General features: G+C 39.2%; 1 protein-coding gene across 1 annotated transcript in view; it reads right to left on the reverse strand.

Moving 5' to 3' along the window:
* The window catches only part of cnksr2a (connector enhancer of kinase suppressor of Ras 2a), a 67,132-nt gene that overhangs the window by 47,275 nt on the left and 1,679 nt on the right, over window positions 1-18,178 (reverse strand). The window contains exons 3-5 of the mRNA XM_050057376.1: window positions 15,420-15,622; window positions 2,818-2,905; window positions 2,375-2,416 (exon numbers count right to left, since the gene is read on the reverse strand). Of these exons, the coding sequence (XP_049913333.1) occupies window positions 2,375-2,416; window positions 2,818-2,905; window positions 15,420-15,622 (333 nt within the window). The remainder of the gene's footprint in view (window positions 1-2,374; window positions 2,417-2,817; window positions 2,906-15,419; window positions 15,623-18,178) is intronic.

Consider the following 18,178-nt stretch of genomic DNA (forward strand, 5'->3'; position numbering starts at 1 on the left):
TTGGGAAATATGCTTCTTTGCTATCCTGCTAAGAGTTTGATGAGAAGATTGAGTCCACTCTCATGTCTGTTCCCTATGCCTCAGTTAGAACCTTTAAATCATAATTAAGAGCAAACAACTTGGAAAATTCGTTCACCTCAGTCCCCACGTTGTAATTCTAAGAGTGTACGACAGCGATGACGTGTCCCACTAAGGCCCTCTTTATACCTGGCATCAATGTGTCCTAGGTGATCGGATCACAAGTGGACAGCTGGTGTGAATGAGTCTTGAGATGCCATTGCTCAGAACACATGTGGAGGGGGTCTGGGCCACAAATGGCCAGCAGTATGAACGATAATGTGTCCTGGGTCACACTGAAGGACTGCCTACTCAGTTGACGTCCCCTGCACAGGTGGAAGTACACACTCATGCACACGACAATGGCATTGTTTGAAAGTGTGAAACAAGTAAAAGAAGCTGCTTAGGTTTGCCTAGACCATGCCAAGGAATAGATCCTGTCTGTATTATTTTGATTTTGCCTGCACAAACTCTTTGCAAACTTCTTCTTCTGCAAACAACTTTATTGGAGGGTGCTCCTCTCCCTCCTCTTCTGCAAACTTCTTCTTATGCAAACTTATTTTTCGGCAAACTCCTCCGTCTTAGGCAAGCTCCTTTTTCTTCGGCAAATTCCTTCTTCTGCAAGCTGCTTCTTCTTCTTGGTCAAACTCCTCCTTCTTAGGCAAACTCCTTTTTCTTCAGCAAACTCCTTCTTCTGCAAGCTTCTTCTTCTTCTTAGTCAAACTCCTCCTTCTTAGGCAAACTCCTTTTTCTTCAGCAAACTCCTTCTTCTTCTGCAAGCTTCTTCTTCTTCTTAGTCAAACTCCTCCTTCTTCAGCATCTCCTTCTTCGGCCAACCCCTTCGGCAAACTTCTTCTTCTTCTTCTTCTTCAGCAAACGTCTTCTTCTGCAAACTTCTTCTTCGGCAAACTTAGTTCTTCAGCAAACTCCTTCTTCCTCTGCAAGCTTCTTCTCCTTCTTCTTCTTCGTCAAACTCCTCCTTCAGCAAACTCCTTCTTCTTCGGCCAACTTCTTCTTCTTCTTCTTCTCCTTCTTCTTCAGCAAACATCTTCTTCTGCAAACTTCTTTGGCAAACTTCCTTCTTCAGCAAACTCCTTCTTCAGCAAACTTCCTTCTCCTTATTCTTCAGCAAATTCCTTCTTCTTTGGCAAACTTCTTTAAAAAACTCCTTTTTCTTCTGCAGCAAACTTCTTCTTCTTCTTCTTCTTCTTCTTCTTCTTCTTCAGCAAACTCCTTCTTCAGCAAGCTTACTCCTCATCTTTCCTCCTTGTTCTTCTTCTCCTCTTCCTCTTCTTCCTCTTTTTCTGGCAGACTAGGCATGGAAAGGTTATTCACTGGGTGCTGATCCTTTCTCTAGAGCACAAACTTCTTGTGTTTATTTGAATTGCAAACGGAAATTATAATGTGTTTATTTACATATAGAGCGGGGTAGTGAGATCTTGTCACAAGTGGTCACTCAAGAAGCACGTGGAGATGAATTCTAATACCACTTGTAAACAGATCGAATTAGAGCTGTCCACTTGTTGTGATCGGATCAGCTAATTTAAGGGGGTTATACACTGTCTGCTTATATTAAATACATTACACTGGAAAAGTAGCTAATTTAAGCTATTTAAATCATGTGACAACAAGGCAAGAAGTATGTCCATTTTCCTTTTCTTCCCATTCTGCCTATATTGGGTCAATGCAGCAAAGTATGGAGCCCAAGCTAGGAGGCAGTAAGCCTAGCTTAGCATAAGATCGGAAGCAGGGGGAAACTGCCAGCATAGCTCTTTTAAATATCAAAGCTATGCTTACCAGCACCTCTAAAGCTTACAAATTAACACGTTGACCAGTGCATGGACAAAAAAAGTAAAAGCAATAAACTTTAATCACATACGACAACGTTCTTGATGAATAAAAGTTTATTCCTCTGTGAAGTTACCTTGCTGATCACCTAACAAGCTCAGGTTGGCAACATTCCTGCTTTCTGTCCTCATGCTAAGCTAAGTTAATCACATCTTGTTTGTTGCTTCATATTTTACACAATAATACTGATTTTCCTCATCTAACTTTCTGCAAGAAAGCAATATCACATATTTCCTCAACATGTCAAACTATTATTATAAAACACTACAAGATGTAGTGACTTTAAGATTAACTCAAATACTAGATCCAGCTGGAGCCTGAGTTTCTGGGTTTGTGGAGTATTGTGTGAGTGAGAGAATGTGATATCTTAAAATTAATATAAAAAAAAAAAAAACAAAAAAAAAAAACAGGACACTTCGCATCAACACGGAGCAAATAAGTGACAGCTGGCTGAGGGAGAAGGACTCACCACATGAAGGATTTTGTTCTCTGTCTCAAACACCGTACAGTCCTGGGGGAAAAGCAGAATTTAATGTAGCGCGAGCAGAACATCCTGTCTTGCAAATGCTCAAAAAAAAACACACACCATCTAACTGCTTTGTATAGTGTCTGGGCCTCACATTACTGAACCCTACACCTGAACACTCTATACCCTTACAGATTAAGAAAAAATACACGCCCACGCAAACAGACACATTTATCTTTTATTTACACACACATCACTCATACAAAAGACAGACTGACTGTTAGGACGTAAATAGCAAAGAATCAAGTCTCGCTCAAGGATGCAGCGAGTCTGAGGCTGCTGCATCACACCCACACACACACCGTTCTTAGGGGGATATGACAACCATGGCAGAATAAGAGCTATCAGCCTTCAAAACACACACACACACAAACAATTACACACACCTGCTGTACAATGGTGGTGAGCTCCAGGCAGAGCTGAATGACATTATTTCGGGTTACTGAGTAGTCTGCCACTGCAGCAAAGGGAGACCTGGGAGGAACAGATAACACAGCAGTATGTCTTATAATGTTTCTGCTGCATTAGATAATGTACAGAGGAGACGGACAGGAGCATTGTTAGAGGCACAGATACTGTGTGTGCACACGCACACAGGCACACACGTTAAGAGGGAGCAGTTTTACGACTCATTCATAAGGGAAAAAAGTGTAAAGTACACGTTATAAATCAAACGAGTTGCATTTGTAGTTTAACAAACTACAACACAGAGTAAAGTGACAGAAAGAAAATTATGTTCTTGTCATTTAAATTCAAAATTTGTTTGTTTTTGCTGTAACCTTTAAAACAATATAAGAATTTATCATAACAGGGCATGAAATGGTATAAATTAACCAGCAAGTCCTCCACACTATACAACTACACTGGCGTTCCCACCCTCTGAATACAACCCACAGAAGCATCTCTTTCAACAGGGTTGCAGCAGTATATTGTGAAACCGTATACCGGTTTATTAAAATTGACAGTCACAGGGGCACCCACTAGCTCACCTGGTAGAGCAGGTGCCCCATGTACAAAGGTTGTGTCCCTGCTGCAGCAGCTGAGGGCTGAATTCCAACCCACTGCCCTTTGCTGTATGTCATTACCCCATCTCCTTTTCTCTGTGACTGTGTTTCAGACTCTTTACACATACTTCCATTAAAAAAATGGTTTCAAGTTTTAATTTTAATAGCAAATATAAGAGTCTTTGTTAATCCCCCTCCAAAAAAACTCCTTTTTCATTATTTAAGGGGCATTGTATTGTGTCTTACTGTTTACTGTGGTACTGTGAAAAAAAAGGTGATATTATCTGATAGTAATTGTGCAGTGAAAATCTCATACCCTTGCACAAAAACTACTTGGGTAAGTTTATAAAAAGATTTTGGTTTGGCTTTATAAAAGTGTGTTTGTTACTAATATAAAGTAACAAGACATATCTCAGGTGACGTACCGCACGTGACATGCTACATAACGTTGTTAAAATAACTCAGTGTTTTCCTGCAGGACACAAGTTCCAGTCTCCTGGATGAAAGTCCTGTGTTTGATTGACCCATTTACCTCATTATTTATAGCTCTTTATTCTACATCACCTGACTTCCTCCTTTCCTCTCGTCATAATTAGTGCAGCCACTAGAGGTCGCAGCCTTAGAATAAACATAAATATTGGTTGTAATTGCTGCTTGTACAAACGACATTATCTACTTAAGCAATATCACACGAGAGGGAGTGATGATTGTCTTCGGCACTCGGCCTGTGGCCTCGTGCCTATGACCGAATCACAGCCGTGACGATATACGAGTATAACATCACGAGCTCGAGTGTGATATTGCTTTTATACAACAGTTCAACAGTTAAATAAGCAAGGCTGATTAAGAAATGTTGAAAAATGAGGACAAATAGATAATTTAAGCATTTTATTTGTCTTCCGCCAACAAAAATAGTTCCCTCAGGGACTCCGCTGTCACCGTTGCTATGTAACGCAGACATGGTGCGCCAGGCACTTACTCTTTATACACATTTATCTGCACGTTTCCATTAATTGTGCAGCCGGTGAAATAAGTCTCTGGTGACTGCATGGTGGACTGTCGCTTCACAGGCACAGCCGACTCTGCCTTCTGATCTGACAGTATGTTGCTTTTCTCCAAGTCATTGAGCTCCGCTGATGAAACACTGACAAACCTGGATGTGTGCTCAGATGGATTCAGCTTCTCCTCTCCCTCATCTTCCTCTGATGACCATTCATAGTTCAATTCAAAACTTATTTTAGGAAATAAATCCATATTTTTGGCTGTTTGACAGTGGATGAATTAATTAGCCTACAACGCAACTGCTGACCTAACTGACACTAACCGTCAGTTTTGATTTGATTGTTGATTGCAATCAGCCGTGAGGCGGAGTGATACATACACAGTGAAATAACCGTGATGTTGTACTCCAATATCGTCACGGTTTTACTGTCTCTCGACCAATCAGATTGCAGGGCCGGAACTAACTGTTGTATAAATATATTTATATGTTAATATAATATAATTATTTTACTCTGATATAGGGTCACAACTTATGAGTACTTTCATTACAGGTTATTTTTTTAAATTACTGTAATCAATCACTTGTCAGGTCTGTTAGATGTCAGAAAATGGTGAAAAATACTCTAAGTGGCATCTTTATATTGCTCCTTGTCATGGTAGCAGGCTGTCGTTTGTCACTAGTTGGTTCCCAAACGTTCATAAGGCAGGTCTTAACTAATGGATGATACCTCTCTTCCCTTAATTATTTTGGTTTAGTTTCTATCTGCATCTGTTTGCTCACATAAATTAACTGAGACCAACGCTGATCCTTTGTTGTTGTTTGCAACCAAGACATCAAGTATTCATTTTGGTTTGTGGTACAGCTGGGAGGCTTTGTGGTAATTAAAGGCCTAAAACCAATTTTTTTTACAAGCACTGGCTGCTCCATGACACCAAGATACTCAATTTGCAATGATTTAAAGAGAGAAAAGCAGCAAATCCTTGAGAAGCTAGAAGGAAATTATGAGTGGCATTTCTGCTTGAAGAATTACTTTGATGATTGAACTATCAAAACAGTTAGTTGTTGTGTGACCTTGGTGTTTAGAAGAGTTAGTTCGGATTCATCAAAGTCAAGTAATAACATCGAGAAACTATTAAATTGAATATTGAAAAATCAATATCATTTAACATGTACACTATATTTGCAATATTTTCACAGTTTTCCCTAGCCATCAGACAGCGGTTTCCAATGAGGAACTGAAGATGTTAACATCACTCTCTTCAAAGCCAGACTCCAGTAATTTAACATTGTTGAACTCAGGAGCTGCTGGTCTAACGCTGCCTCAATCAGTTAGTTAGCTTGTGTTAGTGTTTAACTTTGGCTTTTTAAAGGGTCAGTTCAGATGCACCAAAGTCACACAGTAACACAAACAGACTAACCACTTGAGGCAGCGGTAGACCAGCAACTCTTGTGTTCAGCAAGGTAAAATTAATGTTTTTGTCAATGAAGTCTGGGGGCTTTGACGAGAGCATAGATACATTCGGTTCAGTTCTCTGTCGGAAAGGGCTGTGTGTTTGGGAAGTAGTCAGCAGATGACTGGATAAATGAGACTTGGATTGTACTGCACAAGTTGTGTGCGAGTTTGTAAACAGATGATTTGATTTAATTTAACTGTTGTTAAAGGAACCCTCCATGACTTCAATGTTGTAGGATTCTTCATTTACCTTGAAGGCAGATGAGAAAAACAAAGTTTTCTCCTTGAATTCAATGTAACAGAGAGTGAGAAACTGATACACAAATGGCCATCTCGGGGGAGATTCAACAGTAATGTTCTTCCACAGAGAAAAAGGGGACACAGCTCCGGTAGATGGATGAATGAAGCTGCATTAGAGAACCAGGTAAATAGGCCACTCTGTTCAGAGTGCACCACTTTACACACCTCCTCCTTACTACTTGTCGTTTCATCCAGGCTTTGGAAACAAACAAACAAAACAGCACAGTTTTGGGTGTTGACTTAAATAAACAGCGTGAGAAGGGTTATTAGACCTTTGTGGTTTTATTATGCTTCTTTGCCTATGGCACAATCAATTCCCAAAGTTGCGCACATTTGTATGCATTGTCAGAGTTTCCACTGAAGTGAGGAAAAAAGGGTTTTCATAAAAACAAACCTTTTTCCTGAGAGAAGAGGGTCTTTAAAGCCCTTTTATGTGCCGACACAATGTTTATAAATGAGGCCCCAGGCGTATCCTAACATAATAGACTATTCAGGTGTGAACAAGGTGTTAACGATAAGGAACATGTTGCAGCTAACGCGCTGCTAATGACTGCATACATACTATGATTGGATGTTTTTTGCCAATAAGCACTTTGGGAGTCATAGTTGACCTTTCTTATACCTTTTGCGCTTCACCTTCGACCCAAAGAACCAGAGTTTCATACAGATTCAAATTATAGAGAAGCTTCAACTGTCAGTTGCCTGACATTGTCTGTTAGGGAAAATGAATGAATTTCTGGAACTGGGGTACATAGAATTATAATATTGTATGTATTTATAATATGTTACAATATGTATTTAACATAAAAAAACAAGCAGTAGTATCAGTAGTAAAGGCAAGAACCACTAAGCTCTACAAGAGATAATTACAGTCTGCTACAACTCAAGTCTGCGAAAGACATCTTGAGTCTACAACAGACAGCTGAAGTCTGCTAGAGAAAACTCTTTGACAGACAACTACCGTCTGCTACAGACTGTGCCATGGGTAAAAGAAAGAACCCAAGAAGAGGCAGTCGGCAGGACTGTCCACCCAAAAGATTCCCAAAGACTCCCTCCATCTGCAAGCTGAACTTGATCGTGCTCACGAGCAGATCTACCAGATGAAAAGAGAGATTCAAGACCTGGTGGATTTCAAGAAAGAATCCCTGAAGGAAAAAGAGAGCCTTTGCCACACCATCGACAACGGTCAGCAGAAAATAAGCAGACTGGAGGAGCTTCTGGAAATCAGGGAGAGAGAGTCGGCAGAAGAACACAAAAGGAGCCAGGGGACTATCAGAGAGCATGAGTTAGAAATCTCCAGACTCAAGACAAGGCTCCGATTCCAGGCGGACAAAATGGATGCAGCTCAGCACCTGAACAAGCTGGAGCACAACGAGATAGTCGCCAAGTATAAGGCAGAGAAACAAAAAGTCTCTGAGAAAAACAACCAGGTGTTGATGGTGATGTCTGAGTGTCAGAAGCTGCAGCTTGATTTCAAGAAAAAACTGAAACAGGTGGAGGAGCAGATCCATGAGAGGGACACCAGAATCCTGGACCTCATGAAGGAGAGGGATGATCTCTCTCTGAAGGTCACTGAGCTCTCAAACCAGCTGTGGAGCAAAGTAGGTGAACTCCTGTTTCTCATGGCAGAGAAACAAAAGACCTGGGAGATGGAGGTATAACAGAGGAGGGAGAGAACAAGCAACTGGAGGAAGAGAAGGATGAACTGGAGGAGCTCTGTCTGGAAATGAAGAAGAAGAAAAGAGGTTTCTTGTTTTGCAAGAAGACAGAGGAAAGACAGACAGAGTTGGAGAGGATGAAAAGCAAAATGCAGCAGAAGACAGAAAAGGAGGAGATGACTGAGATGAAAGAAAAAGACACAGGAGAAGGGGGAGAAAGAATATGAGGAGAAGAAAAAGAAGAAGGGATTTTGGAGCTGGATGCACAACAACAGGAAGTATAACGGCGACAGAGAGGTGAAGGAAGCTGCAAGTTGTTCAGCTCAGGCTGGGTCACAATAACTTTGGACAAATTGGAAACTTTAAATTTCCCCCAAATTATATTAAAAAAAATCTTCAGTAAATGAAAATAAGAATCAAATGATCAGATAAAAGTCCAATGTGTTTGTCTCTCTGAATAAATGGTATAAATTACATTATTTTATGACATTATGATGGCTATAAAGTAGAGGTACAGGTGTATGTCATCAAATACTGCCCTTTTAGAGGTCTTATTGATAACACTTTTATGAAGATTAATAATTTTAAAAAATCCACAAAGCTTTTACAAAAAATGAGTGAATTATTATGATTGGAAATTCATTATTTTCAAAATTCTGATGAGTCCAAAATGAATGTTTTGTTCATCTCAGTGTAAGATATCTGACATTTGGTTACCACTTCTCACAAGGCTTTAGTATAGTACAAATAGTATAACTCCATTGGTGTCACGGAGTATCGTCGTGTCATAAACTGAATTAGTTAAGGTACTTAAGTACTTCAGTAAGTGTACAAAATGACATTCCACCACTGTGCATATGTATTTATACTGAGGTTTATACTGAGAAATGCTTGACCCAAATCTTTAAGTACAAGTACTTCAAATTTGTTCTTAAGTACAGTACTTGAGAAAATGCACTTCCATCACTGGTTGCACCAGAGTGACGAACAACAGAGGCACACACACACATAAAGACACACACCATTATTTTACGTCATTGTTCTAAAGACCCAGATTAAAATTCGGACACAGCCTCTAGTGTATGCTGTATCTGTGGTGTGTGTGTGTGATTTGGGTCATCAGTATTGAGGCTGTGTGCTATATATATGCAGGACCTAAGGCTACACAGACTGTTTGCTAACTGTCAGGATCAAACCCTCACACAACCCTCAGAAAACACTCAGATGTTCAATTGTGTGAGGTATGGGAAACTTCTGAAGAGTTCTGCATAGTCAAATCTGACCTCACAGACATGATACACATATTTTTAGATTCAGTATGACTTATGTTTTGTGAGCATATCATTATATCTGATGTCCATCCCGAATAAGTGTCCATAAATTTTGTCTAACATAGACACTCCTTCTAACTCCTGAATTTGGCTGAGATTCATTAAATCTTTTAGTTTTCTACAGTATAAAAGTTGCCCAGTGATAGTTATCTGTGCTTCCATGGGTACAATGCAAACAGGAATTGCTCATTGCTAATTCGGCATACTTATAATGGTGTCAATTTGCCAAAATTTTCTGAGGTTGCACTCTTCCAGCCCTGTTACAATGAAGGATTGCTCTGCGGTTTTACGCAGCTGGATCTTTCCAATCAGCTATTGCAGAGGAATTTCATGTACACAAGTCATCTGTGTGCTGTGTCATTCACCGGGTTTGAAACGCCCTCACCCGTCTACTGAACACCGTGGTGAAGTTCCTATCCCAGCAAGAGAAGGATGAGATAGCGATAACAGGTAGGCTATCACAAGCGCAAGTGTAAGAAAACAAATGGTCTCCGTGGAAACAGTAGAATTTCACTGCTATAAAATCTCTTTCAGCGTAGTTAATGCCTTAATGTCTTTTCTTGACTAAGGAAAACTTTTAAGAGAGTCTGTGCAACACCCTTAAGTAATTTCTTCAGCTAAGGAAAAACAAGGAACAAAGTTAAGGTGCTTTGTGCAACCGGCCCCTGTTCCTATCTTTTTACTGACAAGATTATAATTGCAGAATTAAGAGTTCACTTTTCATGGAAAAAAGTCTACTCATGTTTTTTCTGAATCAACAAAATGATTACCGCAGAATTAAGAGAAAAACTAGAATTACCACCTTGCGGTTGTATGCCTTCGCAGACCAGTCAAGCTGCACTTAGAGTTTACATCCATATCTGAGAAACATTTACGCCTCATACACCTCCTCCCCCCAGCAGCACTGAAGAACTGTACAATCAGCAAAGTTACAAGGTTTCAAGGTTTTCAACCCAAGATGAGTGTCACCAATTAAGTATCCAACCAAATGTCTTCCCTTCTGTTCCTGAGATATGACGTTCAGTAATGGTCAGAAAAATGTTTTTGCAGAACATTATGATGGCACAGTGAAGCTGACCTTTGACCTTTTGGATAAAAATTGTCAACACTTCATTATTATAGCCTATCCTTGACATTTCTGTGAAATGTTGTCATAATTAGCGTATGAATTGAGTAATGGCTAAAAACATGTTTTGTGAGGTCACAGTCACCTTTGACCTTCAACCAACAAATTCTAATCGGTTCATTCTTGAGTCTGAAAGGACGTTTGTGCCAAATTTGAGGAAACTCCCTCAACGCCTTTTTGAGAGCCTGCATTCATGAGAATGCAATGGATGAAAGGTCACAGTGACCTTGACCTTTGACCACCTTATTTTAGTCAGTTCATCATTGAGTCCGAGTGGACGTTGGTGCCAAATTTGAAGAAATTTCTTCAAGGTGTTCTTGAGATATCACATTCACTTGAATGGGAGGGACAGATGTACATATGTATGTAGGTATGTACAGACGACCCGAAAACATGACGCCTCTGGCCACGTCTATCATGGGTGTGGAGGCTTAAAAACAACAAGAGCTTTTTTCCCCATGAAAACGTTTCTCATGACTCTGAGATAATCATCTTGTTAATACTGGAAAACATAATTTTTTTTTTTTTGTATTGTCAAATGAATGCATTACACTTTCAAACAAATCTAAGTACTATAAAAAAAAATAATAAGAGTTATAAAGCCCATTTATATGAACTTGAGGAACCACTGGTTTAGTCTTTAACAATGCTTTGTATTTAATGTTTTTCATGTAATCTGAAAATGAACTAATATCTCTTGCTGTTAAAGAAATGGTGTGGAGTTTTTCTCTGAAATCAGAAATGTAATTGAGTATAAAGAAGCATAAAATGGAAACACTCAAGTAAAGTAGAGCTACCAAAAAACATGTACACATCTACATGCAGTACTTGAGTAAATGTACTTCAAATTTCATCACATTAGTAATTTTGTGCTACTGCCCGCTGGCTAGTACTGATTCTCTCAATGCCCTTCACCCCTTTCCCTCATGTTTTGATCCAAATTTAAAGTCTGTTCATTTACCACATTGGCCAGAAATACAAAAAAACCAACTACTACATTTTTACGCTATCAGCAAAATATCTCACAGATAAACTCTAGCAGTCTCTGTGGCCATGTTATTAATTCATAGGTAGGTGCTTTCAAATGTGCATATAAAAAGGAAGTGAAGAGTTCAAAGAAACAAGAAATGCTGCCCATTTCAGTCATCCTGGAATGATAACATCGCTTTTCTCCCCCAAAGCCTTCTGCACAGTGTGTCGATTTGATGTCAGTGCGGAGATGAAAATGGTGTTTGTCACCAGTGAGACAGGGAAAAGTAGATAATATAAGGACACATCAGGGAATAAAAGCCTGGGAAAAGGCGATCTGTGCTGTACACATGCTGTTCTGAAAAGGTTGCAAAATGTCTTTTCGAGTCATTAGAGTGAAACTTGAATGTGCTGTACATTTGCTGCCTGAGAGCTGAACTGATGTTGCACTTTTCCCGCATCCCTGAGAGGTCTAATAACCAGCAATCAGAGGGAGATGAAAGTTCAGTTTTAACATGCTTTATGCTAATTTGCTGCCGGTGTTAACCTTCGAAGAAGGAGTCATCTTGTGGGTATAAATACAAGAAAGATTGTAGCCCAACGTGCTTTGAAATCCTGACCTGTTTCCACATCGTTAGGGTCTATTAGTGAATTCAACACATCATCCAGCTCAAATTCGGCTTGCCTCACTCGCTCGTTTGCTATTTCTAGGCAGAAGAAATCAATTTTAAGCGATGAGATTTCATTGAAACAATAGCTTTGGCAGGATCATGTGCATGTTAAATGTACCGGTGCCCTCACACGGCTGGAAAATGCTCTTTTCTTCCTGTTTGGCACATGTAATATGCAGGATAAAAGCATAAAAAGGGAGTATCTGACACTGCCCGAACACGTAGATATGTCTCAGAAATGAAGAATAGAGAGCATGAAGCGTCGGCTCTGCTGAGTCTATCACTTTCTCAATGTCGCTTTGCCATTTACAGTTGCATCATCGTGCGTGGGCGAACGCGCGTGCACTTGCATAAGTGCGTGTCATGTGGGTGTGTGTCTGCAAATGTGTGTGTTTTGTACAAAGTGTGTGGGTGTTTCTATGGGTCTGAGCGCGCTTGCGGACGTGGCTCTATGGTTTTCTGTGTGTCTAGATGGCCTGAGGACAGATGTGGGTGCCCGGCATTTCAAGAAGCTGATGTCAAAGACCTTTAGTTCTGTATCTGACATGTGCATCGTGTGCAGGAGATCGTGTCGAGTCATGAATAAATGAAGTGACAGAGGGGAGAGGAGAATGGAGGGAGAGACACTGAAACACGGTGAGAATAAGGTCTGACATTATTCCTGTGGAAGAAAGCATATTTCTCAAAAGATGTCAACAAACAGCAGCTGCAGGAGAGTTTGTGTTCTGCAGATGGGAGCTTTAGTTGTACAAACAGAAAAAATAGAAAACTTTTACAGGCACTGGATCAACAGACATCAACAGTGGAAAGATTTATGACTCTACTTTCCATATTAAGCATTATAAACATTAGAGCTGCAACCTAGCAGCAACCTCCAGGACTGCAAAATGAAGCCAAAAATGGCCAAAGTGCCAGACTGTTGTTTTTTGAATGGGAACTTGAGGTTAGCTCCAAAATGCGAGTCAATCCTCATAGACCTCCATGTTCAAATGCCCGACTTTACATCAGAAATAAACATGATTATCTGGAACAAAAAAAGTTTTAGGACTCAACTGTACGGGTGGTGAATTTTTACATAACTCACCAGATTAAATTTTAACAAGGCTTAAAGTTAGCATGATTAAGGAATTGGCCACTTTGAGTGACAGGTGTGTGTTATAAGTAACGTAACTATGACATAACCCCAGATTCACAGTGTATAGGCATAGCCATAGCTGTCACTGTTTCAGCATGTTTTCAGTACATAATATCCAATCGTTACATTTTGGTCGCCTAAAAAGTTTTGCTCAGTGTTTGGTTATACTAAAACACCCTCTAATGTTGTCTTTTTCCAGTATGTATACTTTATTTTAACAGTTTTATGCCTGATTTTCGCAAGCAAAAATTAGCATAAGCATTATCATAGTTAGCCATAGCTGTATATAGCTGTAAATGCACAATGCTAAACAAGCTAGCAGCTAGCGTTACAATTATCTTCACACTCTCCTCAAAATATGGTCACTTCTGGCTCCTAAAATTCAAGATGATAACAGTCAAAATGCCAAAACGGGAGTCCACAAACCAATGGGTGACTTCATGGGGGCACTGTTCATTATTTTAAACAGTCTAGGGCTTCAATTAATTATTATCTTACTTTTTAATTGTTTGATTGATCGATTATTCATTCAGGGTATGAAATGTTAGAATGTGTTTTGTTCAACCAAAATATATTCAGTTTACTGTAACAGAATATTAAGAAAGTGGAAAATATTCACATTTATTAACATGGAACCAGTTAATTTTTGGCATTTTTGCGTTAAAAAAGTACATTAAAAATATTGCTAAATGTCACTTCCCTTAAGACATGTGTACTGCTCGCTTGTGATGTTGAGTTTAATTGCTCTTGTATAGTTTCCCTCATTTGTATTTCATCTTATCTCAAACAATTAATCAGTGATAAATAACTGTTGCCTATAGAGTTATTAATTTCTGTCTATTTACTAACTGACAATTTAAATAATTATTTCAGATCAAAAATACATGTCTACGGTGGCTGACAGGGGCAAACAAGCTACGCTGGCCCATTTCCATTAGGAGAAAGGTGCTACAGCTTCAGAAATGATGCTAATTCAAAAATCCAAAACAAATACAACAACAGCAATGTGCAGGAAATGAGAAATAAAAATGCTGCAGAAAGTCGAAACAAATGAAGGCGGGAAGTAAAGTCGAGTCAAAAAGCAACATTAAAAGATATGTATTCTTGAATTTGGACTTAGTCATTTACAATACTATAAAAGAGCAACAGGTCTGATTTCTCAGTGACAACTTACCAGCTCCGAACCGAAGTTAATAACACGCTGGCTTATTAACATTAAATCAGCTTGGCTCATTTTAAGCTGGTAGCTAGCTTCTAGCGGTTTGGATCATTCTGCAGACGGAAGGATGGTGAGGCGTTCGGGTGCCGTTCACAACAATGGCTTTATTGCAGTATTCACCACAAAACAGCACTATCATCACTCTTTGCCGTCTGCCATCTTCACCGTGACACCCTGAGAGAGCTGCTTCCCATTTAGCATGAAGCACATGTCACACCGTCACAGGTTACCCACAAGACCAAAAATCGAAAATCAAGTTGTTCCCCTCAGCACTCCCCCTAGAGGCCTGGAGTACCTCTGTTGTGTTGACTGGATATGGAGCATTTTTCTGCTTCATTTGTTTCAGTGTGCTTTGATTTTTGACTTTTTGACTGCTAAAGCAGTTTTTTTAATTTGCAGCTCATTTCTGTTGTTGTGTTTGTTTTTAATTTTTGTAGGTTTTTTTTTTTTTTAAATTTGCATCATTTTTTGAAGCTGCGAAGTATTTCTCTGAATGGAAATTTTTAGGGCTGTTGTAGTGCATGGACTCTTGGCATCCACCAAACATACATGTAAATACAAAACTAATTGTAATTACTAAAAGGATCATATTTATTCTGAACCTAATCCAGAAAAAAGAGGTCTAAAAATACACACTTGTCTGGATACCAAACAAAACTATCACTGCCTCCTTCAACTTTTAAATCCAACTCAGAGATATCAGGAATTTCTGTAAATTAAATTACCTCCCACTTTGGTGAGAAGGACTACAGAGGTTTCAACAAACTGCTGCCATCACCATAAAATACAATATCAACACTAATACAGTGAGCTGAGCTCATTTAAAAGGAGCCACACTCTATTTGTTTGTGTCTATCTTCACGTGTACATGAACCACTACAACTGAAAACACCTGCGTGGGTGTGAAGAGCCTTTTTCATGGAAAACACTTTGACACGACACAGTTGGAAAAACACAGGTGTAAATAATTGATGATGTCTGACATCCAGATTCATTGTTAATGTTATTATTTATGAAAAGTAGTTATCCTGCTGACAATAGTAAAGCCTTCATGTTAAATCATCATGTCTGTGTACAAGTGAAATGAAGAGTGTATCTCTGAGCCTGTAAATAGATTACCTGTCCAGCCAGGCTAGCAGGCTCTTGGCGGCGGTGATGAGGTCGACCACGGAGGTCAGCAGATCATTGGGGAGTCGCCGCGAACTCCTGCTCTCCGATTGGCTGCTGCGGCGGCGGCCGGAAATAAAGTTCTGCAGGTTTTTGGCCGAGGCACCCAGTTTGTGAGCCAGAGTCCTGACGCTCTCCGTCTCCAGACCTGAGTTCTACACACACACACACACACACACACAGACATAAACAAAGATTAGCTGGACCTCCAGACACTGACCCACCATGAATACTAATTAGCATCTTATTTGTCAACATGTTTACCAGCTTTTCTTAAGGAGTCTGGTGCATATTAATGACTTATATTACATTGTTGGTACAGAGAAGGCCATCGCACCAACTGTTGTTATTTTAAAATACCTTAAGTGTTTTATCTATTCATGTTTACATCCATTTGTTTCCTGGAGTTTTATGACTAAACAATGGCACACAGAGGAAAGTGCAACACTAATTACTCGTTTACATGTCCCTTTTGGTTTATCTGAGTCTAATAACACTTAAGTTTACTTGTTTAACCATTTCACTTGTACTAAGGGAAATATTTTTTCCTATTTGTCAAGTTGCATTCTTACAGCTGAAATACATGGAGCCACACAACACATCATGTGAACAGGGCACAGGAAATGTTTTTTGGTGCCTGCTTACTGTGTGTATATTCAGTTTTACAAAGTGATAATGCAGCTGATTATGTAGGGTTTGGAGGCATCGGCTACATGAAGTGGTACTGAACTTAATGACTGGATCGTTTTTACTATAGAATGTATAATGTGCAATGTAAAAACACCCACAAGGTTGCTCTGCTGTGTCACATTGCCTCTGGTACATTAAGGTATTTATTTTGATTATCTTTTAAACAAATTGTTTTTGTTATTTGACACAGTTCTTTGTAGTGTTATTCCAGTTGCGTAAAAATAGAGAGAAGAGCCACCTGATGCCCATGTAGCAGCCTCTTTACTACTACTAGACACTTTGACCTATCATTTATCAAGTACATTTACTCATGTATTGTATTTAGAAACTTAAAAGATTCAGATTAATATTACAAAACATAATCAACAAAGAAATTATGATGTATTTTTATTGGCTGAGACAGGACTTTATTGATCCTCCCACTCCAATTGTGCCATATCATCTTGTTCACCACAATATGGTCTTGTTTTTAATATGATGAAAATTAATATTGTGATACACGCGATATTTCGACTCATTGACATATTGACGTCATACTGTTACCCACAGCAACAACAAGCATGGCTGAAAGTGAAATTATTACAGACACCGCAGTGGTTCCTAAAAGAGGAGCAGCTTCAGTAGTGTGGAATAAACTGTGACGTCCTGAATGTTTTATGAACAGCCCCGGACTCCTCTGACTCTTTCAGTGACTTACCACTCAGAGGGAACTCATTCAGCGGCTCTCCCTCTCCTCTCTCACCGTGCGCACACGGGAGTCTGTGTCATCAAGTGATTTTGTCATATGTAAACCTTCGTGCTGCTCACGGCTCGACAAAAACTACATGTGAATGTTCATATTGTAGCATTACAGCCTGTCACAGGTTACAGCGTGATGATTAAAGGAGAAATGACAGAGCATAAAGGTCCAGGTGGAAAAAAAAAACAAAAAAAACCACACAACTCAAGCATTTAGGATTTTGCTAAAGAGATGGAAATCACCTGTTGAAATATATATATAGATCCCAGGGTACTTTTTTGTATTTGGGAGCTGTTTAAATGTGTAATTTTTGATAGATTTTTTTGTTTTGTTTAACTATTAATATTGTATACAGAATCTTACAGTAACTGTTGTTTACCAGTTACTCATTTTTGTTCCGTTCTTACTGAATATTTGAAGGCAAACTGTTAAACACTTATTTTGTTGCACTTCTATTTTCATAAATTAATAATTTTTTTTTTACTGATTTGTCATATCATCAATAATATCACTATCGCTAAAATACCCTGAAATATTGTGATATTTCCCCTTCCTCCCATGTAAATTTATAAGCTACCCAACTTTATATATAAACTTGTAGCTGCAGCATTAAAGTAATATACACATTATTTCAATACACCATGATATTACATATATTATTCTGAAAAGGGCCATTCTGCCAGCCTGACCTAGCCAGACCAAATTGCATATGCAAATTAGTCTAGAACATCTCAGTTCATTTTAAATTTCAGTGGGTGTTACCAACAGCGATAGATCAAAATGCCTCTGGGGGCACCTGGATAATCCTACAACATATCAGAGCACCGAAACCTGTGTAATGCTAAGCAACAGACATATGAAAACAGACTAAAGGATCAAGAGATGAGCTGTGATGGTGTGTAACAGGGTCATTGTGCAGCAATAATGTGTTCACTTTTGGGGGTACGCCACCTAGCTGTCTCCCGCCTTGCCTTTCCCCTTTTACTGTTGTGCTCCATAGGAGAGGTAAGCGACATTGGTCTTGTGGTAATTGTGGTAACTCTTGTTAAGCTATGTTTATAACTTCATTTTATGCAACAATAATCTTATGTCGCTTAATTTGTCGCTCGAGTTTATATGGTTGTGTTTGACGGAGCTACCATTTTGCATAATGAGTACTTTTATTTTTTCTATCTATACTAGTCCATACCCATTGGTAGCTTTGTCAGCTTCTACCTATGCCAATCCTCAATGCCTATGTGCAGTTTCACATAGATTGACCACGTCAGTGAGTAGAAAAACG

This window comes from Epinephelus moara, chromosome 11 (assembly GCF_006386435.1).
Source record: "Epinephelus moara isolate mb chromosome 11, YSFRI_EMoa_1.0, whole genome shotgun sequence".
NCBI lineage: Eukaryota > Metazoa > Chordata > Actinopteri > Perciformes > Serranidae > Epinephelus > Epinephelus moara.